Source organism: Homalodisca vitripennis, chromosome 5 (assembly GCF_021130785.1).
Source record: "Homalodisca vitripennis isolate AUS2020 chromosome 5, UT_GWSS_2.1, whole genome shotgun sequence".
In the NCBI taxonomy this organism is placed as follows: Eukaryota; Metazoa; Arthropoda; class Insecta; order Hemiptera; family Cicadellidae; genus Homalodisca; species Homalodisca vitripennis.
Genome location: NC_060211.1, coordinates 74,500,625 through 74,528,245, shown reverse-complemented (window position 1 = coordinate 74,528,245; position 27,621 = coordinate 74,500,625). Strand labels below are relative to the sequence as shown.

At 28.7% G+C, this 27,621-nt stretch overlaps 2 protein-coding genes across 2 annotated transcripts in view; both read right to left on the bottom strand.

Annotated features, from left to right (window-relative positions):
* LOC124362376 (lysosomal aspartic protease-like) overlaps nt 1-18,833 on the bottom strand; it is a 28,798-nt gene extending 9,965 nt beyond the window's left edge. Inside the window, exons 1-7 of the mRNA XM_046816815.1 lie at nt 18,754-18,833; nt 17,350-17,479; nt 15,842-15,968; nt 15,240-15,358; nt 13,787-13,983; nt 13,398-13,535; nt 12,667-12,808 (exon numbers count right to left, since the gene is read on the bottom strand). Of these exons, the coding sequence (XP_046672771.1) occupies nt 12,667-12,808; nt 13,398-13,535; nt 13,787-13,983; nt 15,240-15,358; nt 15,842-15,968; nt 17,350-17,479; nt 18,754-18,818 (918 nt within the window). The 5' untranslated portion in view covers nt 18,819-18,833. The remainder of the gene's footprint in view (nt 1-12,666; nt 12,809-13,397; nt 13,536-13,786; nt 13,984-15,239; nt 15,359-15,841; nt 15,969-17,349; nt 17,480-18,753) is intronic.
* Nucleotides 18,834-20,267: 1,434 nt separating this feature from the next.
* On the bottom strand, nt 20,268-27,391 carry LOC124362375 (phytepsin-like). The gene is made up of 9 exons (XM_046816814.1): nt 27,270-27,391; nt 26,130-26,259; nt 25,134-25,260; nt 24,749-24,867; nt 23,790-23,986; nt 22,590-22,727; nt 21,774-21,915; nt 21,240-21,332; nt 20,268-20,476 (listed from the first exon to the last, which is right to left on the bottom strand). The coding sequence occupies exons 1-9, from the start codon at nt 27,332-27,334 to the stop codon at nt 20,330-20,332; spliced, it is 1,158 nt and encodes a 385-aa protein (XP_046672770.1). The 5' UTR covers nt 27,335-27,391; the 3' UTR covers nt 20,268-20,329.
* Nucleotides 27,392-27,621: the final 230 nt, after the last annotated feature.

Here is a 27,621-nt window from a genome sequence, read left to right as displayed (position 1 = left end):
CCTGAAAACTTCTTATTATATGTTGATGCAAATAATTTATATGGTTGGGCATTATCTCAAAAATTACCTTATAATGAAATCAAATGGATGGATCCTAAAACTTACACAACTGCAGAATGGAAAGAAACAATTTTAGAACTCACTGGCGACGAATATTATGGCTATATTCTCGAAGTTGATCTAGGATATCCAACAAATTTACGTGAACATCACAAGGATTTGCCTCTTGCTCCGGAACATTATAAAAACAAACTTTGCACAACTTTACTGAATAAAACTGAATACGTTGTTCATTCAAGAAATTTGAAATTCTATCTGGAACAAGGTATGATTTTGAAACATGTGAATAGAGTTATTGCATTTGATCAGAAGCCTTTCATGAAAGAATTCATAGATTTTAACACAAATATGAGAACTAAGGCTACAAGTGACTTTGAGAAAGATTTTTACAAGTTAATGAACAACTCAGTTTTTGGAAAATCTATGGAAAATGTTAGAAATAGATGCGACATTAAATTAGGAAACGATGAATTTTCAATGAAACAAGCTAAGAAAACAAACTTCAAATGCTTTAATATCTTTGATGACACCTGTATAGCGAGTCATATGTACAAACAGAAAGTAAAATATAACAAGCCGATCTACATAGGATTTTCAGTTCTTGATCTTTCGAAATTATTAATGTATAAGTTCTATTAGGATAAATTAAAGAAATATGATCCAGATTTGAATCTGTGTTATATGGATACTGATTCATATTTTCTAGAAATGAAACGTGACCCTTAAAAAAGTATTAAAGAAAATATAAATGAGTTTGATACAAGTGATTATCCTAAAAATCATGAATGTTTTGATGGTAAAAATAAGAAAGTTATTGGTAAGTTCAAAGATGAGCTTAATGGAGAAATTTTAGAAGAATTTTGTGGTTTAAGGGTAAAAATGTATTCATATAAATATCAAGATAAGAATCCAGTAAGATGTAAAGGAATTAAGAGAAGCGTTGTAAATAAAACAATAAATATCGAAAACTTGAAGAGATGTTTGTTCGAAGATAAAGAAGAATTTAGGGAGATGACAGTAATCAAAAGTTACAAACATGAGTTATACACCGTTACGATAAATAAGCTAGCACTGAACGCTAAAGATGATAAAAGAATTGTCCTAGAAAATAAGATCGATACAGTACTATATGGTTATAAGAATGAAACAAAATCTGATATATTAGATGAATTAAATAAACTTGGAAATTTTGATATATAAATTGAAGATGATTTAATACATTGTCACAAATGTAAAAAGAAAACTAAAAATATAGATTCTAGGATTGTTCAAACTCAAAATGGATTGTATAGAATTGCAGCAAAATTTTCAAAATGCAAAACTAATAAAAGAAAATTTATAAAGAATCCTTATGAAAAACAAGTTAAAAAAGAATTAAAAGATAAAAAAGAAATTGAGATTGAAGCTAAAGAAATTTATGCACCTGTTAGGAAGAAATTTATAAAGAGAAAAATTATAACTTTAGGAATAGATGATTTTTGGGCAGCAGATTTAGTAATAATGTCTAACTATTCAGATCAAAATAATGAATTCAAGTACATGTTAAATGTTATAGATACTTTTATGTTTGGTCAAGACCCATTAGGAGAAAAAACGGAAAAGATGTTTCTAAAGCATTTGAAGATATAATCCAAGATGCAATTAAAATCAATCACAAACCTCCAAATCTTCTCCATACAGATAAGGGATTAGAATTTAAGAATAAAGAATTTAATGATGTTTTAAGAAAATATAACATAAAACTTTATCATACTGAAAATGAAGAAAAATCTAGCATTATTGACAGATATAACAGAACTCAAAATGAGAGAATGAAAGTAATTTTCGAGATTAATAAGAATTTTAAATGGATTGATATTCTTAAAAATATAGTAAAAGATTATAATAATACTTTTCATAGCACTATTAAAATGAAACCAAATGTGTAAATAAAGAAGCTGAAAAAGAATTATTGGAAACTGTTTTCAAGTATATTCCACCAGAAATTCACACGAAAACTAAATTTAAAGTCAATGATCATGTAAGAATTGTTAGTAAAAAACAAACATTTTCAAACAAATATAAGAACAATTGGTCAAGAGAAATCTTTGTGATTTATCAGATTAATAACACAGATCCAGTAACTTATAGTATAAAAGATTTAAATAATGAAGAAATAACTGGAAGTTTTTACGAATATGAATTGAGAAAGTCAAAGCTATAAAAAATTGTTTCTATATAAATGGAGTCTCAAAATAAATGTAAAATGTGTCAAGAATTTAAAGATTTTGAAGAATTTTCTAAAAATAAGAATACCGAAGATGGATTATACTATTATTGTAAGGATTGTCATAATAAATATAGAAAAGAATTATATGATAAAATGGAAATCTTATCCTTGGAAGAGAAAGAATTCACACGGTGTAAAAAAGTTAAGAATATTTCAGAATTTTATAATCACCATTATAGTAAAGATAAATAACAAGCATATTGTAAAGAATGTATTAGAGAAATCTTTGCTAGACCAGTTCATTGCGTATGCGGAAGAGAAATTCAACAATTCTATAATCTTAAAAGACATTTAGAAACAAAATATCATAATTTGAGAGTTTAATAAAATTTATTAACATTTTCATATGAAAATTGTATTTTTTTTTAGAAAGTTAAAAGGTAGGGCAATCGAATGACCCACCTTATTTATTTCAGAATATGATAATTTATCAACATTATTTATGATCTCAGGATCAAAGAATATAATCCAGATTCATTAACGAAAATAGTATGTTTTTGAATATTTTCTCAGGGTCTATGGGATAGACTCCTGTAATTTATACATTCAAAAGTTGTTTTATCGTCATTATCGACATTATTTATGATCTCAGAATCAAAGAATATAATCCAGATTCATTAACGAAAATAGTGTCAGGATGAAGCTTTTGAAAGAGTCTATGGTACAAACTCTTGTAATTTATACATTTAAATGCAATTTTCTCGTCTTTTTCGACATTATTTATAATAGCTTTATTCGTATTTTCATATTCTAATGTTAAAGAATAAAGCCCAGATTCATTAACAAAAACAGTATTTTTTTAATATTTGAACGGAGCATCGAATCGACGCCCCCTTGAAAATGTATATTATCGAATCTTTTCTTATATTTTGAGGTCCATTTTATTCCTTTTTCAATCTTAAATATATTGTTGTTTTACTCTCATTATTCAATAAATTTTCTTCAGAGTCTTGAATAATTAGAACGATTTTTTGAATTCTTTTAATATTTTTTCTAATTGGAATATAATCGATTTCATTCGGTTTTTCACTGATTTTTGATCCATAAGCAACATTTGGGAAAAAAGTGTATAAAATTTCAGATTCTTTGTGAAGATGTTCAGAATGATTTTCAAAACTAGGTTCAACGAGATTACAATGTACTTCAATTACATTAAACGGTCTAAATTTTAGCGTTTTATTTCCTAAATATACCTGATTTGGCTCAATAGCGTCTTGAACAAACCCTAATAAATCTACTATAATTGCTGAATAACATTATTCTTGAGGTGATTTTATTTGAATTTTTATAAGAGATAATTTTTTTGCATTTCAAACTTGTTTTCGTCAAAGTTTAAAGATTTATCTGATTGTTTGAATGTTTTCAGATAATTTTTGAAGGAATTTTTTATTTGATCGAAGGTATAATATCCTTTGTTTAAACCATAATATTTTGTTATGTTTTTTTCACTAAAACCTATACAATAAGGAGAACTTTCACTAATATTTATTACAAAATTATCAGAATAAAAACCACTTAAACCGATAAAATAATTTGATCCTTCCTCTAAATGAATAGGATGTTCTAAGTTTAAAATTAATGTAGAGTTTTCAGAAGTTATCTTGAACAGCTTCATTTTTGTTATTTAAATGGAGAAATTTTTAAAGCACAAAGATCAGATAAAACTACAAACGTTTGAAGAAAACACGAAAGATCAACCTATTAGATTGTTAATTGTTGGTTCAAGTGGATGTGGAAAAACAAATTTATTATTGAATTTCAACTACAATAGATTAATCCCCTATTCAAATTTATATGTTTTTAGAAAATCTTTAGAACAAGATGCATACAAAAAATTACAACAAAGATTTGAAAATATTGAGAAAAACTTAAGCAAAAAAATATCATTTTATAATGCTTCTGAGGACATAATTCCATTAAGCGAATGTAAACCCAATTCTTTAATCGTTTTTGATGATTGTATTTTGGAAAATCAGGATGTTATTAAGGAATATTTCGTAATGTCTCGTCACAAAAACATATCTTGTATCTATCTTTCTCAATGCTTTTCAAAGGTTGATAAACAAGTTATAAGAAATAATTTGAATATGTTGTGTGTTTTTAAGCAAGACGATCACTATTCGAGAAACATTTACAACAATTATGTGGGATCTGATATGAGTTTTAATCACTTTAATGAATTAGGTGATAAAATTTGGAAAGAAGACTATGGATTTTTAACTATTAATCTAACTTTGAAGCCTAAAAATGGTAAATATTTGAATAAATTTTCTAATATAAATGATACTCTGTGGTCTGACAAATTTAATCGATAAAATATTTGTTATAATTATTTTTACATTATCTTTACTTTTTATTTACATTACGAAGATAACTGAAAAGGGATAAATCTGTTCACGTTTTACGTTCCACGTTCACGTTTTACGTTCCACGTTCACGTTTTCACGTTCACGTTTTACGTTCCACGATTCAAAATTATTCTAATTAATTGGTGAACGTAACTTCTGAAGAAGCGAAAAAACTTGATCAAATCGAAAAGAAATTAATCAAAGAATTTAAAGAACAGATTAGAATTGATGAAAAAGAAAAAGAATTTCTTCAAAACATTAATCAACCTGTAACTTCTGCAATTAAAAATGTTGAAGGTAAAATTGAAAATGTTTTAAATCAAAATAAAAATATGATGGATTTGGTTCCAGTTGTACGACAATTTGCTGATATTTCGATTCCAGAATCTGAAGTAGAAAAATTTTTAATTACCAAAACTACCATCTTCTACACCATTTAGACCCCGAATCATTGAAGATTCTACAATAGTTGAACCAATAAGTCCTGGGACAACGGATATAATAATTGGTGAAATTGGTAAAAAATTCCTTCCTAGAGCAAAAGATAAAATTTGGTTTGTATTGGGATAGAAAAAAGAAAAGTTTTATGATTGGAAATTTACCCGTTAATTTTGAACTTAATGATATAATTATTGATAATGTAAAATATGAAGGAACTCAAGGTTTATGGAGATTAATAACAGACAATGATGTTCCAAAAGAAGATTTATATTCTGAAGAAGATTTGAAAAAGTATACAGAAATTTTATGGAAGTCTGATTCAATTTACAAAAATAATGATCCATCCACTAAAAAACCTAAGTCAAGTAGAGGTAAAAAAATATATGAATATAATTAAAGGAATTTGGAAAAATAAAGATCAAATCGATGGATCAGGTGTGAGAAAATACAGTGATAATAAGATTGAATACAGATATATCGACGATTTGACAAAACTTGAAGGAATTATTAATTATATTTATGCTCAAGAAAAGGCTGGAAATAAAAATTTTTTAAACTAAAAGAAAGCAATTAAAGATTTTATTTCGAACAAACTTTATGAATTTATTGAAAAACCTGATGGAATTAAATATTTAAAACGAATTTTGCCTCAAATAAGTTCTCCAATTTTGATTGAAAGTAGTGGACTTTTGAATGATTTTATCAACAATTTACCTTTCGAATTACACGTACCAGGCTATCAATATCTGGGACCAGGCACGAAGCTTGTTAAAATAATGAAAAGAGGAGATTCTGGTATTAATAAATTAGATAATGCTGCAATGGAACACGATATATTTTATGCAAATCATAGAGACACAAATTCCAGACATATAGCAGATAAGATTTTGCAAGATAAAGCAATGGATAGATTTTTATCAAAACATGCTGGTGAAAGATTTGTTACACTTCCAACAGCTGGAGCAATGTTTTTGAAGAGAAAATTAGGAATGAATATTGGAGAGAACTTAAAATTTTAAATATATAAATGGAGAAGAAATCTGTGAACGTGAATTTCAGTAAAAATCAAAAAGATAAAATAAAATCAGCTTTTAAGAAAAGAATTCCAGTCAGTATTCAATTAAAATTAGATCAATTAAAAAATGGAAGTGATGAGATATTTTTAACAAATAGACAATATAATAAACTTGAAAAACATAAGAAAAATAATAAAGGAATTAGAATAGAATTTTCTTATAATCAGTTGAAAGAACTTAAAAATGGTGGATTATTAAAATATTTATTAAATTTTGGAGAAGATATTCCAGTTGTAAAAAATGTTGTTCCTTATGTAAGAAAAGCTGCTCCAATTGTTAAAAAAGATGTAATTCCTATAGTTAGAAATATTTTGAATTGGCTAGATAAAGAATTTGAAGATGTTGTAGGATCTGAATTAGATGAAAATACTTTAAATCATGTAAAAACACATTTAAAAAATTTTGAAATAAAACCGTTAACATTTGGAGAATTGGAAATCATTTGTAAAAATATTAAACACTTTAGAGGAATTTTTATGCGAGATACTTTACCACAAAGAGTTAAAAAATTTGAATGTGGAATTGTAAATTTAGATTCAATTTTGGGAAATGGAACTCATTGGATTTGTTAGTATAAGAATGATAAATTTGCATATTATTTTGATTCATATGGAAGAATTGAAGATAAACCTCCAATAGAATTAATAAAATATTTAAGAAAAACAGATTTATATTATAATAATTCTCAGATTCAAGACTACAAAGATCCTCCAATTTGCGGATATTTATGTGTATTTGTATTAAATAAGCTGGCAAATAATAAAGATTTCAAAGAAGTTGTTAACAAATTATTGCTTAATAAATACGGATTCACAAAATATTTTTGATGTTTTTGGAACACAAATTAGATCTGAAAATATTCAAAATGTAGATAATAGTTTGAATTTTTATAGTTTCAGAAATGAGTTACAAAAATTGAGTTACAAGTTAGAACATTTATTACAAAACCTTCCAGATTCAGATATGTTTGCTGTCGAGATTGAAGATTTTAAAGCAGAATATGATAACAAACTTGCAAATTTCATGAGTTCAAATGAAGTTGCTGATAAAATAAAAACATTGGAAAAAGAAGTTGATGATGGTGTAAAAATATTATGTACCAATTTAATGTCTCATATCGAAAAAGCTGATAAAATTACTGAAGCGATCAAAGTTAAAAAGAATTATGTTAGTTTGGCTAATAAAAAAAAATTGTCGGTGTTCGACCTGGTATTGACAAACATGATGTTTTTGTTAAAGAACAAATTTTAAAACCTCTAAAATTATCAGAAAACATCGATATTGTTGATTTACATGATCCGAATGTTAAAAAAGCCTTAGATTTTAAAGGAAAAAGACATAGCATCGTTAGTAAGGGAATTTATCCGTTTGATGTTGTTGTAATGATTCAATTAGAAGATCATATTAAAATGTTTAATGAACTGAACCAAAATTATGAGAATCATAAACAACATGTTAAAGATTTTACAACAGAAGTCTATGACAAGTTAGAAGCCAGAAGTAAAAGATCAGTAGCCGATGTTGGTGAAATTAATGAAAAAGTTATAAAACTTGCGCAAGATTTTAATGCATATCAAAATAATGTTAGTGAAACCGTTATAAAAAATGCAGGAAGATTTTCATACATATCAAGAAAATGTTCGTGAAAAATTAAAAAGTAATGGTGAATTACTTGAAAGAATATACGATAAAGAATCTTTAAATCTTGAAAAAGTAAATAAACTGGAAGAAAACTTTATTAAATTTAAAGAAGATGTTAATAAAACTTTTGAAAATATTGATAACAGATTTAATGGATTAGATGGATATGATGATTAATTTTAAATTTTTCCTTTATAAATGGCACTCATATACTGTGTGAGATGTAAAGAAAAAACTGCAACAAATTATATAAAATATTACGCAAATATCAATGGAGTTAAGTGAATATCTGGAAAATGTGCTGAATGTAACACTAAAAAGAGCCAATTTATAAAAACTTGATTTTGAAATTTTTTTCCTAATAAATAGAGATAGCGGGACATTACAGTGCTTTCGATCTTTTTATAATGCAACACGAAAGAGATTTGAAAAAAGAACATTGGGATGATATTTCTCAAAAATATGAATTATCCGAAGATATGATGAGATTATACGTAAACAAATTGAATTGGTATAACATTGCTAAATATCAAACTTTATCATCAGAGTTCATTCAAGAAAATACACATTATCAATTAAAAGATCATATGTGTGTTCTTTGTCTCTATCAACACTTGAGTATAAAGTTTTTGGATGAAAATAAAGATATAGTTGATTGAATAATATTATAGACAGTGGTTACTATCCTGTGCAGATTTTATTGAAATATGTGGCCGAAATTGCAAAATTTAAGGAAGAGAATCCTGAGTATGATGAAATTGATCACTAATAAATGGCATATATTGAATTTTTAATTCCATGCATTATTTTATTAAAACTTGTATCATTTCTTTTAAAAACTATGAATAAATTTTATTAAAATTTTGAAATTTTTTCTATATAAATGGTTGACTACAGAAAGTATTCAGGCGATATTGAGAGGGTGGAGTTTAAACATTTCTATCCAATTAGTAAACAACATTTGAATGAACCGAATAAAATAACTGAGTTTAATATTGATTTTGGAGATAATTTTTGTTCATCTAACTTCCAGTTTTATATTTCTGGAAATTTAACAAAACAAGATGGTCAAGCATATCTTGGAACAAATGATGTCAGATTGATTGATAATTTCGTACCATTTTTATTCTCTAAAATTGAAATAAGGAAACACAATAAATTGATAGAATAAATTGAAAATCGCGGTCAATTAAGTACTATTAAAGGAACCATATCTTATTCCAAAAGTGATGTATTTTCAAACAGTTTTGAATCAACTTTTAAATTTGGACAATTTGAAGCGGTCAGTGATTTAGCACATTTTGGCTTATGATTCTTTGAAAACGTAAATTTTACAATCTATAAAGGTGGATTTTACATTATTTTTATAAGAGCTGAAGATGATGCGATATTAAAAACAAAAACTGGAAATGATATGCCAGTTGATGGCAAAATTACAATTAACGAGTTTTTCATTAGAGTTCCAATGATTTATTATAAAAACTACAAGTAAAATTCAATTGATTAATGATATTACTAAAACTCAAAATATTATGTTTAATTTTCTAGATTGGCAATGTATTGAACAAAAAGGTATTACTGGAACAACTTATTCGTTCGATATCACAAATATTTATAGAAATATATTCAATCCCAAGTTCATTATTGTTGGTTTTCAAACAGATAGACAGAATAATCAAGAAAAAAAATCCTTCAAAGTTCGATAGTTTGAATGTGAAAAATATCAGAGTAAAATTGAATGGTTCTTATTATCCAGATGAATTACAGAATTTAAACATTTCCGGAGGTCTTTTCAGAATTATGTATCAGATGTATCAAGATTTTAAGAAAGTTTACTACAAAAATATGGAAATGTATTACAATCCAAAAGAATTTATAGCAAATAGACCCATTTATGTCATTGATACAACAAAGAGTTTGACAAATATTTCTGGTTCAAAGAACGATATAATTAGCAATATGGATTTTAAAAATGCTGTTACAAACGCGATTTGTTATGTTGTTGTTGTTTCTGAGAAATTTTTATCATATGACGTGATTAAGAATGATATTAGAGAAATTCAGTACAATTTTAGAAAAAATCGTCTTATTTTCTGTATTATTCATTGGATAATTTTACAACTTTACAGAATTGTTAAAGACATTGATAAAAACATTGAATTTAAATTATATAAAGAAATATTGAAAAATAGGGATGATATAAGGAAAATTCTATGTCAAGGTCATCTTCAGGGTTGGACCGGAAGTGATGATTTAAAAAAATACTTTAATATTTACTGAACCTATGTACCAAATTTCATCAAAAAAGCTCCAATAGTTCTCGAGATATAAGAGTTTAAAGATAAGGGATGATTGGGGTGGATTTTGAAAATTTTGTTATTTTCATGAAATTTTAAGTAGAACTCGCTTGTTTTTGAAGTTTCAGATTTTTCTGATAAAATGTTTTATTTTTTTATGAATATTAAGAAATAGGGGATGATTTCACCCTTATGGATAAGTTAAGTCGAAAGAGTTAAGTATTTACTATATGTGTACCAAATTTCATTAAAATCGGTTGAGTGGTTTTTGAAATATAAAATTATTAATAAACTTGTAAACTAGCACTCCTAATTGTAAAAGTGAGAACAACTTATATAGCAGAGATTTAGCTTATAACTTTCGAGACTCTCCGTAGCTCAGTTGGTAAGACGCTTGCCTTCAAAGCCTGAGGTTCTGGGTTCAAATCCCAGAGCTTCAGGCGCGCTTTTTATTGAGGAAGACATGGTTGTCGTTCAGTGGTTGGGGACAAGTCTTTACACGAGTGGCCATAGTGTAATGACTATAGACCGAGTAATGACAACTGTGGTTGGCACGCCATTTGATTCCTCACCTTTCCACTTCATTCCTTAATTCCTTCTCTTCCTTGATTCGTTCATTACATTCATCATTCACATCATTCATTAATACAACATTACACTTACAAAACACCCGACACAAATTCCCTAATTGTATCTCTCCATCAACTTCTACACACTAGTTACCAAAGAAAATTGAGACTTGAAAAAAAAACCAGAGTCCAAGACCCGAATTAAAGCTCTTAGCCATTAACTTGGTTGGACAGTAGCAGTGCAGGGCCAAGTCTCTAAACAATAGACACCGTAGAAGTTGAATGTGATGTGATCCCCATAGCGCAAACACGCACACTAACAACACTACACCAAAGACACAATCATTCATTTTGTCTTTAACAATAATTGATGATGTTCATATTATTCTCTTTCATTCCTTCTAAAACTTCAAAAATATACTCTTTCGCTGATGAAAAATCTCGATTTCTTCCGTAATAATCTTTGTAATCATAGACAACATATCCTAAATAGTTGAATAATATAATAAAATAATTTCTTTTTATCGCACTAGTTAAAATATAAACATAAACGTTTGTGCTGAAAAATTTATATCTCGGCAGAGTTAGTTCCATAATTTCCATTTATAATAAAAGATCTTTCTATATAAATGAATGAAGTGTATATTGCCAACTGTTACAAATGCCATAATAAAGGAGAAGTTATTGATAAAAGATATTTAGTTTGTAATGATTGTCATCTGATATTGTATGAAAAACCTAAACCTAAGAAAAGAAAAAACAAATTAACACATTTGAATAATCTGATTATAAAATTGGAAAATGGAGGTGAAAAGCAAACAAAATTTGTTACAGAATTTAGAAAAAAGAATGAAAAATTCTAATTATCTATTGAAAATATTGAAAAAATCAATATGTTATTTGATGAATATATCAGATTTTTTGGTTTAAATACACACATTTATTATGAAAAGATATTACCTGTATTTTTTCATTATCTGGATGTTGAATTTGTCTACGATTTTAAGCCAGAAATCCTCGGTGATTTTATAGTACACTTGGAAAAGATAAGTAATGAACCTCGTCAAACAATGAAGATGTTGACAATTCGCTCGACTTCTCGAGTGATTGTTAGCAAATTCCATAATTTCCGTTTATAGTTTTTAAAAAGATTTCGATGATTTATAGTTTATTCGTAGCAGATTTGACAACATTTCCAATAGATTTGGCAACATTTCCAATATATTTTACATTGATTCTAAGGAGATTTTACACTGCTTAAGAAATTAGAAGCAAACAGCTATAGATTCGGTTATTTTTTCATTCGTGATTTCTCAGATTCATTTATCAGTAAAACAGCTATAGATTATGTTATTTTTCATTCGTGATTTACTGTTAGATTTCTCAGATTCATTTATGGTTCATTAGACAGTATTTTACATTTATTTACTGTTGGCTCCTAAAGTGGTCTAGCTTACATAAATGTTAGTCTAAGAGAAAATTATTCTTTTAATGCACTTATTAAATTAGCAAAATAAATGCAGTTGCTAGGCTATTCTTTCTTTTACGCAGTCTTGCTCCTCTTTCTGTTTTGAAATCAATGTATTTTTCTCTAGTACAAAATAGACTACAATATGGAATTTTATGTTGGGGAGGTACTTTAATCAGTAATTTAAAGGACTTCAGTTGCAATAGTGGAAGACCTTTTTTGAATTATCTCCACCAATATATATGGAATTAGAAATTATTATTAAAGATGTATTATGAAAAAAGTGAAAATTACACTGTTAACGACATTATTTAGAGAAACAAACTGAGTTTTCTAAAGTTATCTAAATTCTAAAATCTAGATAAGTTATCTAAATGTTATTTTATTATTATATAACTTATAATTTTTACTAAAGTAATAATTTTATTTTGTTTTGGAGAATAAGTTTTTACTTTACTTTATTTATAATTGTATGACGTTGTATGTGAAATAGTTACCAAGTAAATGCCTTGTACCAGTAGGCCTCCAATGGCCTTATTGATGGGGTCTACAGCACTGGGAGGCCCGTAGATGACTGTGGTACCAGTGTCAGGGATAGCTGGATAATCGCCAATCAGCTGCTTCTTCTCCAAATACATACTGGAAATTTAAACTGGTATTAGATATTTTCAGTACGTTATGAGTGCTTTAATATTTACTTTTATATCGAAAACTATTCAATACGATCTTAACGTTACATTAAATTTCAAGGTATTCGTTTTTCTTAAAATATTTAATAATTTTGAAAATTTATAAACTTTTACATTTATATATTTATATTTTCTCAATATTTTTATTTATGTTCCAAATCTGTCCTTAACTTTTTATTGCAATTTATGGTACTTTACCCTTTGATACCAAGAACGTAAATGTTTTATTTATTTGTCAAAATGAATTTTAATTTATATGTTATTAGATATATAACACTTACATTATAGGAATTGAATTTGTGGTATCTTGGGATTCACTATGAACATTTACATATGAACTTTTATACAGATTCAGCCAAACATTACAATGTTGTATACATTAAATTGTTGTGTTTTAATATTTTCTTAGTCACACACTCCTTCAGCTACGGTTAAAAGATGTATTTTTCAAGCCAAATAAATTATTATTATTTGTTTAAATTGCTAGCTCTACTTTTACGTTACTAAATGTATAGTTTATTAAAATAAATATTTTTTACCCGTCTATGGTGATGTTCCAATACAACGGCGTTGTGACAGGAGTGAAGACGAAATCCCCAGTGTAATGTTTAGGGTCCACGCCTCCAAGAACCAACTCTGCACTTTGCTTTTTGCTAGCGTCTGAAGATGGTTCATTCCTGTAATTAATAAAAACACTACAGAAAATGAAATTTTAATGTAATATCAAGTAAATTACCTGAATCAAGTAAATTACAGACTTTAGTACAGTCCAGAAACTAAAAAATATCCTTGAGCCAGAAAACTCTCATAGGCCGGGGTACGAAAGGTTCAGCTCGCAGGGGTTGGAATTTCGAATAATTCGAGAACTTATCCGGACCCCAAAAGATGTAGGTAGGTAAAATTTTTAAATTATCTGAAATATTCTTACTTGTTAAGATAAAAGGCGAACACTGGTTTTTTGACCACCTTCTGTTTGATCATGTTGACGAAGGGAGGATCGGTGCCAATGCTAGAGAGGGAGGTAAATGCCATCCCCAGCACGCCGTCAAACTTGCCAGACGCTATGAGTGATGCTATTTCTGTGGCCTCGCCAAATAGTTGGCCTTTCACTGGCAGACCCCCTAACTGTAACAGAGACTCATCACCAAGTACAATCAATCACAGTCAATCAAGTACAGATTCTTCTTCAACTGTTTCCATATAATCTAGGTCAACAGTAACATTACAGTGCTTATAAATGTTTATAGCCGAGATTTATAAACTAAAATCTATCCAGAACTGTAGGTCCAAAAACAGGAGGACTTTTATAACGTAAAACATATAATATATGATAATTTTGAAATTTTGTATAAGCTTAGTAAATATTTCCTTATATGATATTTAATATCAGAGAATATAACATTGAAGGATCTGTAGACCAATAGTCTGTCACATTCTTCCACCGATAAATACTCAAGACAAGCATGATAGCGATGAACTTCATTATTTAAAAGATGATAGATAACATTTACCCTTAAAGGAATTGTAGAATATAAGGTGAGTTCAATCAGCAATCGTAACGCTACTGTAGGTTCAACTTTCAATAAGTCATCTTCTGGTGTCAATAAGTATTAAATACGATGATTTACTCATCCTGAATTATTTTCCTGACATTTATAAACTAACTTATTTCGATTTTCCTTTTTTTTATTTCGGCCGGACAGGTATATCGTTTATTAAATAATTAGAAAGCATTGTCTAAAATGTACATTACAAACGTAAATTCCATCGTTAGCTCAATATTTTATTGGTTATAACCAAACTATAAGTGGAAAAATTAAACTTTTAAGTTTTCAATCAATGCCGTAAAGGCAGCAATATCAAAACGATTAAGGTACGAAATTTATAAGCATTTTTAAAGAAATCTATTAGGTGTACTCGTTTAAAATGAGAACCTGTAATTCAGCTCCCATTATTTGATGCACCAAGTTTTGGAATCAGTTGTCCTGTCTTCTGCCGACCGCTTTGTAGTGGTAAATATTCGTGTGTATTCCCATCAAATATTATGTATTCCATAATTTATTTATTCATTGCGTCTTCTGATGTGTTTGTAAATTTAATTTATGACGTTAACAGATGGATATTTTGCTTCCTTTTCTCCTAAATTCGCTTCTGCACGTACATGTTAGGTCCTCAAACAATTACAGACACAAATGACTAGTAAAACCAATTTCAGGTACTTATACCAAAGATTTTACTACTCAAAACATCCAAATATATTGAGCAGATTTTGTATCTTATTTGTTCCATATTAAAATATAGGATAGAGAGAAAATAAATATAAAATATAAAAATATACAATAAAATTAAATATAATATCTAAATTCTTCAATAACTCTTACCTTGATATTATCCTGTGACACGAAGCCTGAAACTAGCCCACTGCCATAAATGATACTAAATGACGTTCCATTTTCCTTATACGTTTTACTTTTCTGGTCGTTGTATGTTTTGTGTTGCTCTGTAAATTTCAACATGAAATATGTAATACAATGATGGATTCCCAATTCATTCACATACAACTCGTTCAAAAGTATACTATAAAAGAAAATAAATATTATTCAATTCAAACTTATCTGTTAATGAAGTCTATTTAGTATTATTAGATTTATGATCTGTAAATTACCTGAATCAAGTAAAGTACAGACTTCAGTACAGTCCAGAAACTAAAAAATATCCTTGAGCCAGAAAACTCTCACAGACCAGGGTAGGAAAGGTTCAGCTCGCAGGGGTTGGAATTTCGAATAATTCGAGAACTTATCCGAAAACTTATTTCATTTTTATCTGTAGAATTTTAAGTTTGCATGAAGTCGTAGTTTGTACTACATGGTGTAACGTATTATTAATTAATAAATTTAATATATTAATGTAAGATTATTTATTAAAAATATAACTGGTCTGGATACTTATCTGTTATAAGTTATATTGCAATATAAGTACGTACTGCAATAACTTGGATTAATTTTGCATATTTGCTTAGAAGGCACCCACAAGTCAGAAGATCCGGTATCAAAGTTTACCAAAATTTTCTGGGGAGGTGTTCCAACAGTCATGGGACCGTAATAGTACATCTGCAAAAATTACCATACTTTATATCAGCATCTTCTTTATTTTCTTTACTAGTTTTGACTTTTTTCAAAATACACTGATTGTTAAGAACTACATGGGTTATCCATAAATCCTCACATTATACATTACAATTGGATAAAAATGTTATATAAAGTATTTTATATGCTATTCAGTTTAGTCTCTCAAAAACTAGGAAGATATTCTGAAATTATCAATTGGGTCTTTTACTAGAAAGGTACTGGCATAGAGCCATGGTTTTTTAGCCAAATAACCAAAAAGAAATCTTCACCAAACTTGGTAACTGTAGTATTCTACACATTATGAATTTTTCTCATATTTATATTGTTATTACATAATTGAAAATTTGGTTCAAACGACGATTGATAACCAAGCGAATATTCTAACTTCCCAGGAATACACATATGTGAAATTTTTAAACTAAACAAACAAGCCAAACATTTTGAATGCACAACTCGCTATAAATTCCTATGACCTTATCCCGTGTGTCGTATGTGTGTCATGTGAAGGTGATACACACGCTCTCTCGATATCTTTCAACGACGAGACCTTTGGGCTGGAGAATCAGCCGCCTTCCTCTCCACGACCTTTCCCTCTCTGGACCATAAGCCAGATCCCCAAGTTTGACGAATGCCTTGGTGGCTCTCGTAGATGTGAAGGTGCTAAGTATGTAGTATCAATGAAATTTTTTCTCACGGCAGTCAGAATAGATCGAGAGAAAAACTGGACCACGACGGGATGAAATCTTCTGTCTCTGGGAGCCGGGAGCCTATGAGCGATGGAGATTCCTCCCCTGTTGTACACTACTACACTACTCCTTGCAACCAACTCGACAACGGCATAAATGTCCTCCCCCCCTTTGTTACCGGCACATCCTGATTTAAATTTTGTTACACATTAATCTTATTTTTGCAGTTCGTCGATCTCCGTTTTAGCTAAAAAACATACTCAGCCAAGTATGATTTTCTTTTATTCAACAAACCAGTCTTTTTTAAACGTCAAAAAATCTTTCTTAACGAGTTCCTTGTTCGAGAGTCGTTAGAATAAATCAAGAATTAACTATCCACCGTTTAGAAGGATTTTTAAAACATACTCCCATAATCCCATACGTGCATAAAAGTAACCGATTTGAAACAATCCATAATAGAAAGTGAAACATTTTAATATATTTCGTTCTTAGGGACAGTCAAATTATTGTGCAACATAATCCTAGTATTAAACTATGTAGTACAGAATATTCAAGCAACGATCGTCGTAATAAAAACGTTTGTTTTCATACCAATTTTAACTTAATTGGAAAAATATATTTATAATTTAATAAATACACAAAATAATTTCAAAAAAGTTAAATTTAATAACACTTACATCCTGAGCATCCTTTAAATCAATATATCCACTCTTCTTGTTGAATTCCTTTAAATGAATTGATAATTCCTCCAAACTCAGCGCATTTTTCTGTAGTCCTATTTTTAGAACTCCATCTTGACTCGAGTTGCTATAACATTAAAAATGTGTTTGTGATTCTTTACAAAAAATATAGTCTACTGCGAGTTTAGCTGCATTTCACCTTCTGCTTAATGAAGCGTCTATAATCGGGCAGTGTCATAGAATTGAATCTTAAAATCAAGAGTCCGCGTCCGTCTAATGAGGTTCAAAAAAGAGTCGGTGATGAAGACATTCAAAATGTGAACTTTTTACATCAGAGATACCTAGGTACTAGACAATAAGAGAGAGGCCTGTCTGGTTTAACGAACGGCCGTCTTTCTAGGTTTCTACCTAGATGAAGAGGTGTTTTCATTGACTCATAAGATGCATTAGTCAATGAATATACATTGTCATAAAGAAAATGTATTTTATTTTTCATATATTACTTTCAGCTCCTTATTATTACTGCACTCAAACAATTTCTTCTTCTAAATAAATATGCATTTCATATCCGTTATATAATTTATAAAAGACCTTTTTAAGTTATGAAATAAAATCCATATTCACAATATATATTTATACTGTAAATTCCGAAGAAATTTCGACTTTTTGAACAGATAAAACAGTTTTTTAATCTAGCATATAAAATCTTTTTATGCAAACCTGTGTGTTTTCTCACAGTATTCTTGATGGGGTTTTCTTACAAAACCTTATTAATTTTTTGTTACCTGGGATTATCTAAAAATATAACTTTTAGATAATTTAAAAGCTGTATTTTTCTACCAATGATTTCCAACTTTGACATACATACTTCCTGAGATATTTTTCTTATTTATTTACATATTTTTTATTATTTATCAATCAGTTTTTATTTACTTATCAACCAAGCGAATTGGATTGGTTGATAAGTAACCAATCCGCAAAAAACCGAAATTTCCAGAAAGTAAGATAATATTATTAGATTTGCAGTTTTAAATATTAAATTAACACATTTTTACAATTTTAAAAGGGTGTTCCCTCAATATAAAACATCATAAGGGATTTTAAAACTTTGAGCTCTCGTATTTTTATTATTATGGTAATTTCTAAAAGTGTTTGGAAGATAAATAAAGGCCTTACAATCAATTTGTTTATCAGCAATAATAATAATAATGAAATACATAGAGTTTCATAAAAAAAAACAAAAGATATCCGTCATATGGGAAAATGTCTATCGTCTTGAAATATATATTTAAAAATATCTTTAAAACAAAAATATTAAATTTTATTTCAGATTTATAGTAGTTTCCTAGATATAAATGGGGGATCTTCTAAATAAGAAACATAAATTTCCATAGTAATTACCTGATACTCGCAGCCCAGAGAAGACCGACCAGCTGGACTGCCACAATGGTTCCCGTCCAATACATGCTTGCAGACTGTGATAGATCATCTAACTTACTGAGTTTATAAATGCAAAAGCTTTCCTATCAGTCGTAAACATGTGAGCTCTTCACAATCATTTGTTATCAGACTGATTACGAAAAAGTATTTTATTTGCATATAATGTTATGTTTAACAATTTCAAGAAGTACAAAACCAAACTCTTGCAAATTTATGTATCCATGTATGTATGTTTTTGTGTTATGTATTTTATAAACCTCGTTATAATAGTAAGTTCTAATAACATTCCAACAGAAGATTACTAATTAACAATAATATTATATTAAACAGTTATTTGTTATATTATAGTGTAAGTTCACAATTTCAAATTTAAAATACTGAAATGAAAACTTTAGTAATTAAAAATCAGCGCGACGTGGCTATTACAACCGACAAACTATAGCTATAGGTTTATAAGGTATCCAAACTGGATATATTTTCCAAACATTTTTTTCACTAATTTGGAAATAGTATTAAGAAAATATAATGTAGTTACTTAAGTTTACTTATTAATTAAAAAATTAACAAATGATAATTTTGTAATTAAAATATAGTACCTCCGGTAGTGGTACCTTATCTTACACGTCATTTCTAAATTAGGTACAAGTCTAGCATTTACTTAGAATTGGTCATTCAAACGCAAAATAGAATTACATTTCAACAGGCTGTGGACCATTTCATATAGGGCATTCCTTTAGAAAAAATGTCAGCTATTTATAAATTATACGGGACAACACACGGAGAAATTCAAAAACTTACGGACTATATGTGAAAAAAATTATTTTCACAGGCGATTAAAATGAATTACTACTTGAACCGTCCATTAACATATTTGGGTTATTTTTCCAAACATATATTTTTAGTTTTACACATTTAAAAAGCATTAATTAATTATTTCGCTTACATTTAAAATTTTTAATTCCAATAAAGTCTTTGAGTTCTAATTCAAAACTGTATGGTATACGTACAAATTTTATTTTCACAGGAGTTTGAAATGAGTTACTACATGAACCATACATTAACATTTTTGGGTTATTTTCCAAATATATATTTTTAGTTGTACAAATTTCGAAAGGATTAATTAATTATTTTAGCTTAGATTTAAAATTGTTTCATTCTAATAAAATACCTTTGATGCCTTATCTATCTCATCATCTATCAATTTGGTGCAAATTACGCTATTTTTCTAATTGAAGTTGGTTATTCAAACTCAATATAGCATGACATATCAACAGGTTGAGTACCAGTTCATGCAGGGCTTTCCTTGAGAAAATCTTCAATGCTGAATGATTGAAGTTTGGCGTAGCACAAGCAATGAGAATAAATGAATGAAATGGAAACTCGAACCTCAGCTGTTGTGATCACTTCTCAGTACTATTCAACGTGAGTGATTTTAGGGTGCTAGAGGTTTGGGTAAATAATGAATAATATAATTATTAATTATGTATTTAATTTAATTGTGAAACACAACAGATATACAAGACATGTTGATAACTTATCACTTGGCAAGAGCGAAGCCAATCTGGTTGTTGCCCATGTCAAACTGAGTGTAGTATTTGCGCAGGAATGGATCTCCCAGGATGTAGAATGGCAAATATCCAGGTACAAAACCACTGATGCATGTCAATCCTGAACTGTCCTTCACCTGAAATAATTCATTTTCAAACCTATTATACTGGAAATTTAATAATAAAATTTAGGTACATAAATAATTAATAACAGTTGATAAAGTACGTACTATATAAAATGAAAAGATAAATCAACAATGTGCTACAATTAATAACATAGTATTAATTAACTGTCGGTGAACTACTTAGTAAAATCCCATATATTGGTCTGCAAATAAACTTCATAGCTCAACTATCAATAGTGAAAAACTACATTTAAAATCTATTAAAATATAAAATTAAAAAAACACACATTTATATAGCTATTATATATGGAGGGTGTTCAGAAAAGTCACAACTTCTTTGGCTGATATTATTCCTATTTGAAGTGAAAAGTATCATATAAACATAGGTCATCAAATTTTAAACCGCACACTGTTATAGGACATTTTGATTTTATTATAAGAAAATTATTATTTCTGCGTATAACTATAAAATCTACAAAAACATTCGTAGCTAATGACAAAAAAGAGGAAAGAACTGAGTGGTTAGCATTAATATTAACAAAATATTTATAACATTTTTAAAAGATAATAACTATTTTTAAAATGTTTACTACTAATGCAATAGTACTGTTTTCAACGAAAACGTCAACATATAAGCAAGCACAACCACTTTAAAGGTATGTTGCACACAGGCAGCAACGAGCATGTCAAAACAGCTTAATCCACTCAACTAAAAATAATGTTAGTCAAAAATATATATTTCCTAATAATTGTATAATTAACCTAATTCAAATACCTTAATAACATAGTCCGGCCCGTGCATAACTAGTTTCTGGCCGCTTATAGATATGTAGACATCAGGGAAGGAGTCTATTTTAGAACAGTCGACCTGGAAATATAATTTAACTTGTAAACATGTTGGAAAAGTTCCGTAAATCATATTTTAGGATCATAATTAACTTTTAATTAATAATTGTGGTTATCAAAATTAAAAAACTGTTATACGCACCAATATATATATATATATATATATATATATATATATATATATATATATATATATATATATATATAATGTTTGAAATTTTGTTTCACATACAGGAATATTATTCACTTCAAAGGTAACAATATTTTAACTTACACTATCAGTGGTAAAATTAAATCATGAGAATTCAAACTGGAATAATATAACTATTACAATCACCTGTAGAATCTCCTAACCAAAATAATAATCTAAGGAAACCAAAGAGTTTGTTCAACTACAGTGAATTCAAAGTTTTATCATAGTAGAGTGCCACAGCTTTCTGTAATTATGATATGAAATAGTTACCACGTAAACGTCTTGTTCCGGTTGGCCTCCAATGGCCTTGTTGATGGGGATTATGGCATCGGGAGGCCCGTAGATGAGGCTGGTACCAGTGTCAGGGATGGCGGGGTAGCTTCCGAATAATTTCTTCTTTTTCAAATACATGCTGTAAGTATAAACTAGGATAACCTTGTTGAAATTTAAAAATATTTTCAATATTTCTCATAAATTTATTATATTAACCTACATGAGTCAATGAGTAACATCGACATATGTAGCCAAAGGGATATAAAAGTAGTCACAAATATAACCGACTGCAACAAGCTTAAATCTAAATAAATTATGTCGAAAAAGACACCATTTTATATTACCACTGCAACTTTAACTCGTGTTAACAATGTATGGTATAACCGTTGTTGTATATGTTTGTAAGAAACCGTACGATCCGGAATATTTATCACGTAAATGCATCCGTACAAAGGATTGAATTGATTTTTACATTCACTTAAGTTAAAAAATAGTATAAAACTTGCATGTAATACAAATAACCATTATTTATTAACCATTCTTCATAAATAGCATTTGAAACGTAAAAATGGAGTTTATGGTGTTTTGAAATTCACTTAGACGGTCAATATGTACTGGTATACAGAAAAACACAAACAATGAAATGTTACGTACACAAAATATTTGTTTCTTACAGATCTTTTCTTTGTCGTACACACCTATTACTATTTACCAAAATACGTTCAGAATTGTTCTACAGGTTTTAAGAGCGTTAAACTATTAGCTTTAAATAAAATAAATAAATCAGTAGTATACCAAATAAATGTTCCTTACCCATCAACGGTGATGTTCCAATACAGCGGTACCTTGACAGGAGCGAAGACGAAATCTCCAGTATAATGTTTAGGGTCCACGCCTCCAAGAACCAACTCTGCACTTTGTTTCTTGCTAGCGTCTGACGATGGCTCATCCCTGTAATTAAGAACATGAAACTAATGTAATGCAGTGAACTCCTCTAGTGTACTATGTTTTATTTCACCCATGGATCTTTATAAAATCTGTAAGAATAATCTATCGAATTATCTTTAATCCATGAGAATTGTTCAACATTCTTTAAGCCAAGGAGGCGAATCTACAGGGCAAAAATGGCTTCCACATAACGATTCTGCACAACTGATAGAGCCTAAAGGGCGAAGGTTTACAGATAAATCTATCAGAATCCAGTAGATACCAGAGGTAAGAATCTCCAAGAGGATAGAAACTCCAGGACTTTTGTTGCAGAACGGATATAGTGCTAATGCCTCCAGTTATACGGACCATCCGAAAAACGAAATCTCTGAGAGGCTATTCCTTATCCCCATAGGTATAACCTTCCAGAGCCCTGGAACTGCTTGAATTCATGAAATATTGCTGTACTGGAAGTTTTAAAATGTTTAAGCATAAGTCATGAGCAGCTATGTGAGTTCAGAGCTGACTCTTATTTTCTTGGAGTGCCCACATGATATACGTTACTGTAAAATGCTAATGGGTGACGGCTCCAATAATTCAATTAAAAACGATGCATATATCCCTAACCGGCTTCCCAGATACATAGATCAAGTATAACATCCGTTACTAAATAAAATAAACATCACTAAAGGCTTAATAGTTCTAAATTTTAGATCTATCAGTATCTGGAAATTCTAATGATGATAGTTAGTCTTTCCAGTGCTGATTTCAAATGTGTTGAAGTTTACAACCAAGTCTTACGTTTATAATCCGCAAAAATTGTATTTTTAATGCTTCATTTTTTATGTATGTTACTTAATTTTTATTATATGGTATGATTAAACAAAATGTCGATTAACTCACTCATTTAATTCATATTACTCATAACTACGTGAAAAATATGAAAGTTTTTTTATTTTTCAACTTATAAGTAACTAATTTACAATATAAAAAATATTTAATATTTTAATAAAATTATACAAAATGGTTATTTAACAACATTTAAATTTAATGTACAGCTAAGAATTGTAAGCTCAATTTTCTTACTTGTTGAGATAAAATGCGAACACTGGTTTTTTGACCACCTTCTGTTTGACCATGTTGACGAAGGGAGGGTCGGTGCCAATGCTAGAGAGTGAGGTAAATGACATCCCCAGCAAGCCGTCAAACTTAGTAGAAGCTATATTGGAGTCTATATCTGTGGCCTCGCCAAACAGTTGACCTTTCACTGGCAGACCTCCTACCTGTAACAGGAAATCATGTGTCAGAAAATCGTCTGGACCTTATTCTTTCTTATCAACATGTTAAACTTTCAATTCCCTATTACTAAAAGTAACAGCATATAGTATTATTAAGAAATTGAAGGCATGTTTTAACTTTTGAAATATATATTAATTAAAAATAATAGATCAGCACTATATAATTCTTGTTTTCGTTGGTTTAACAAGATATACAAAAATTGGCACGCTCAATAAACTTTTGATTTTGACTCATCCTTGTTTAAAAAAGAAATAGTTCTTGAATCAAACAAACTTTTTCACGTAAACACGAATCTTTTTTGAGACATCCAAAATATAGGGACCTCTGGAAGATCTCTAAGGTAAATACATTATTTTACATCTATAATTTATTTCTAAATCAAACAAAAATTAAATAGTTTAAAGTAAATGGTGAAACTTTAATCACATAAGTTCTTCAACCATAACCATATTAAATACAAACCTCTCATTTTTTCGTTGAACACAAACCAACCAACAGTTTATAATAGGCATTTTATACGCTTTATTTTTATGACACCCAATAAAAACTAAAGTTTTGTTAGCACATTTACAAAACATTGTCTGCCTGAATGAAAATAATATTCGTATTTTAACTTAAAAATTGAATGTCATTATTTTTATCAATACATTAATTTTCCATGTATTATGCAAAGAGAGAAAGTAAGAATGGTGAATGCCATAAGAAACAAATAGCATATCTATCCCAAATTCTATAATGATTCTCACCTTAATATTATCCTGCGAAACGAAGCCAGAGACTGCTCCACTGCCATAAGAGATACTGAATGGTTTCCCATTTTTCTTATATGTTTTACTTTTCTTGTCGTTATACGTTCTATGCACCTCTGTAAAGTTACACAAAATATCATACAAAACTATTTCCTAGTTAATTGTTATTTATTTTCTTTATTTTAAAACTATTATACGAGTTTTTTCTAGATTTAAATTCGAATTTTACTAATAATTAATTATATTAATCTAACTAAATAATATGCCTTATTTTATAATTCTAAAATTCTTTTAATATTCCTCACTTTTCAACAGTTTGCCTATTTAAAAAACCTACAAGTAATCTGTTCTAATTTTATTACTTGTATAAGTTTGTACGTACTGCAATAACTTGGTTGACTTTTGCATATTTGTTTAGAAGGAACCCACAAGTCAGCAGACCCGGTGTCAAAGTCTATCATCTCTTTCTGGGGAGGTGTTCCAACAGTTATGGGTCCGTAGTAGTACATCTGAAAACAAAGTTATTTTTATTAAATTCGCGTCCTTCTCAATTACATGCATATTAATTTTCCCATTTTATAAAAGAGTAATCACACAAAATTTGCATTCTTAAATTAATATAAAAATTTATTGTTCAATATTTTATGTTCTCTTTAATTTAATAACATAGAAATTATTTTTTTTTTTATATTATAATTTGAGTTCACCAATGTTTGACGCTCAAGAACTAAGCATATTTAATTTTAAAATAAAATGTTACCTTACTATTATTATAATCTAAAACTGGCTGTTAAATTTAAAAATATGAACACGAAAATTCGTTTTATATTAAAAGAAAACTGAAACATGTATTCAAGAGTGCAGAAACACACAAAAATATGACCAACTGAACAAAATTGTTTAGGATAATAAGTATTTTATTAAATGCTACCAGATAAAACATTGGTTTGCCAAATAAATTTTTTACTTATGCATTAAACATACTCAAATGAAATACACAGTTTAAATCATTTTTAATTCTGGTTTATGTGATTTTATATAAACCTTATAAATAGTTTGGTTTATAAAAATAAGTGTTTACCAATGTCCCAATCTGTGAGGAATTTGTGTAGTAATTATTAAAATTAAATGTCTCTGTTTAAATTTAAATGCGTTGTTTGAGTATAGTAAGATATAGTTGCTATAACATTGCCAAAAGCAAAGTTTAATCTACATTGTAAAGAATGTATGTGCAAACAACAAAGTTAGTTGTTACAAAAATGTTTAGTTTAAAATAAATGCCTGTATATTAGTATTTAAATTAATCTTAAAGTAATTAGATTCAATGTTGTGACTGTAAATGCAATAAATATTTTAATTAATATAGTATTATACTTACATCTTGAACATCCTTTAGACTAATTTCTCCACTTTTCTTGCTAAGGGCCTTTAAATGGCCTGTTAGGTGTGCCAAATTTAATGCATTTTTCTGTAGTCCTATTGTTAGAACACCATCATTACTCGAGTCACTATAACCAAACGGAAACGGCCCTTACGTCATAAATCAATCCAGTAATTTTATAAATAAATGTGTATAGTATAAACAAATAACACAGTATAGTCGTAGGTACATATAATGTAATAGCCAACTCTTCCAAAAATTAACACTCATTTTCATTCCTTGGTTACACTGAATAAGTTTGTTTTTTTCAGTTACTATTTTTTCAACTTTTTCATTTGAGTATACTTGTTTACATCCTTATATATTTCCATTTATTTATTTTATTTATTCTACAAATAAAAATGGCATGAATATTCAGTGTCATCTTATTTTTCGAAGCTTTCAAAGGCGTTTCAAAATTCAAATTGACAATAAGCACCTTGCAGTTGGACTTTTGACCAGCCTATTTTTTTTTCCTTTACAATAAATACCTGAAATTCTTTTATTACATATTCACCGTACCCCGTTTTTCAACAGTAATATTGAATAGATCAACCAATCACTGGCCTAAATAAATATTAAAACCGTAGTCAAAGTCGCTAAGATTTTTAAATAATGGAGAGAATATTTTACGGACTCTGCTATCTAACTAGAATACGTAACTCATTTTTCACTTAAATGAATTCTTGATATTCGTGAATTAGTTCAAAATTAGGTGATTAATGTATTTTCTCATGTAACTGAATATATTTTAAAACTACCAATATTAAGTGTAACAGGCTTTCTAACAAACATTCTACACTTCCACTGAAAATTGTGTTACCTACTTGGAAACTTGTGCACTACATTTGGAAACGCAGGCAAGAACGTCACAATTTTTATATACTGAATATGACTATTATTTATAACACAATGTTTAATGAAGTATATGGTTTCTAAGTAAAATTTACAGGCCATACTAAAACCTACAGAGAATACGCTTCAATTCAGAATCGTTCCGATAGGTATATGGAATTACACAGAATGCATAAAATGTGATAATATACGAGTTCAATATTGTGTTACAAGCAATTTTTATCAAATACCCCTAGAGGTTACCTGATACTCGCAGCACAGAGAAGGCCGACCAGCTGGACTGCTACAATGGTCGCTGTCCGGTACATGCTGTAGACTGTGATGGATCATCTATCTTACTGCGGTTATATATACAGCAGCTGTCACATCACCTCGAGTGTGGACATTACGCTCTTCAGTCACCGGTTATCAGTCTGATTATGAAAATGTATTTTTTAGACGTATCCAAGTGGGATGACTCCTGCTTCAAAAAATCGCATGTACCCTTTATCGATAGAAATCCCGTTATGATAACTTTTACCAACGATTAATAGATTACTCGAAAAATAATAGTCCAGCAATATCTTAAACAACGTTACTTTATTATAGTAATACA

Excerpts from the sequence above, each read along its gene's own strand:
- LOC124362375 (XM_046816814.1), bottom strand. The coding sequence starts at position 27,334 with ATGTACCGGACAGCGACCATTGTAGCAGTCCAGCTGGTCGGCCTTCTC. Across the intron at positions 25,261-26,129 it reads GTCTAAAGGATGTTCAAGAT|ATGTACTACTACGGACCCAT; the intron begins GTAAGTATAATA and ends CTTTGTTTTCAG. Across the intron at positions 23,987-24,748 it reads TTTCGCAGGATAATATTAAG|GTAGGAGGTCTGCCAGTGAA; the intron begins GTGAGAATCATT and ends TTCCTGTTACAG.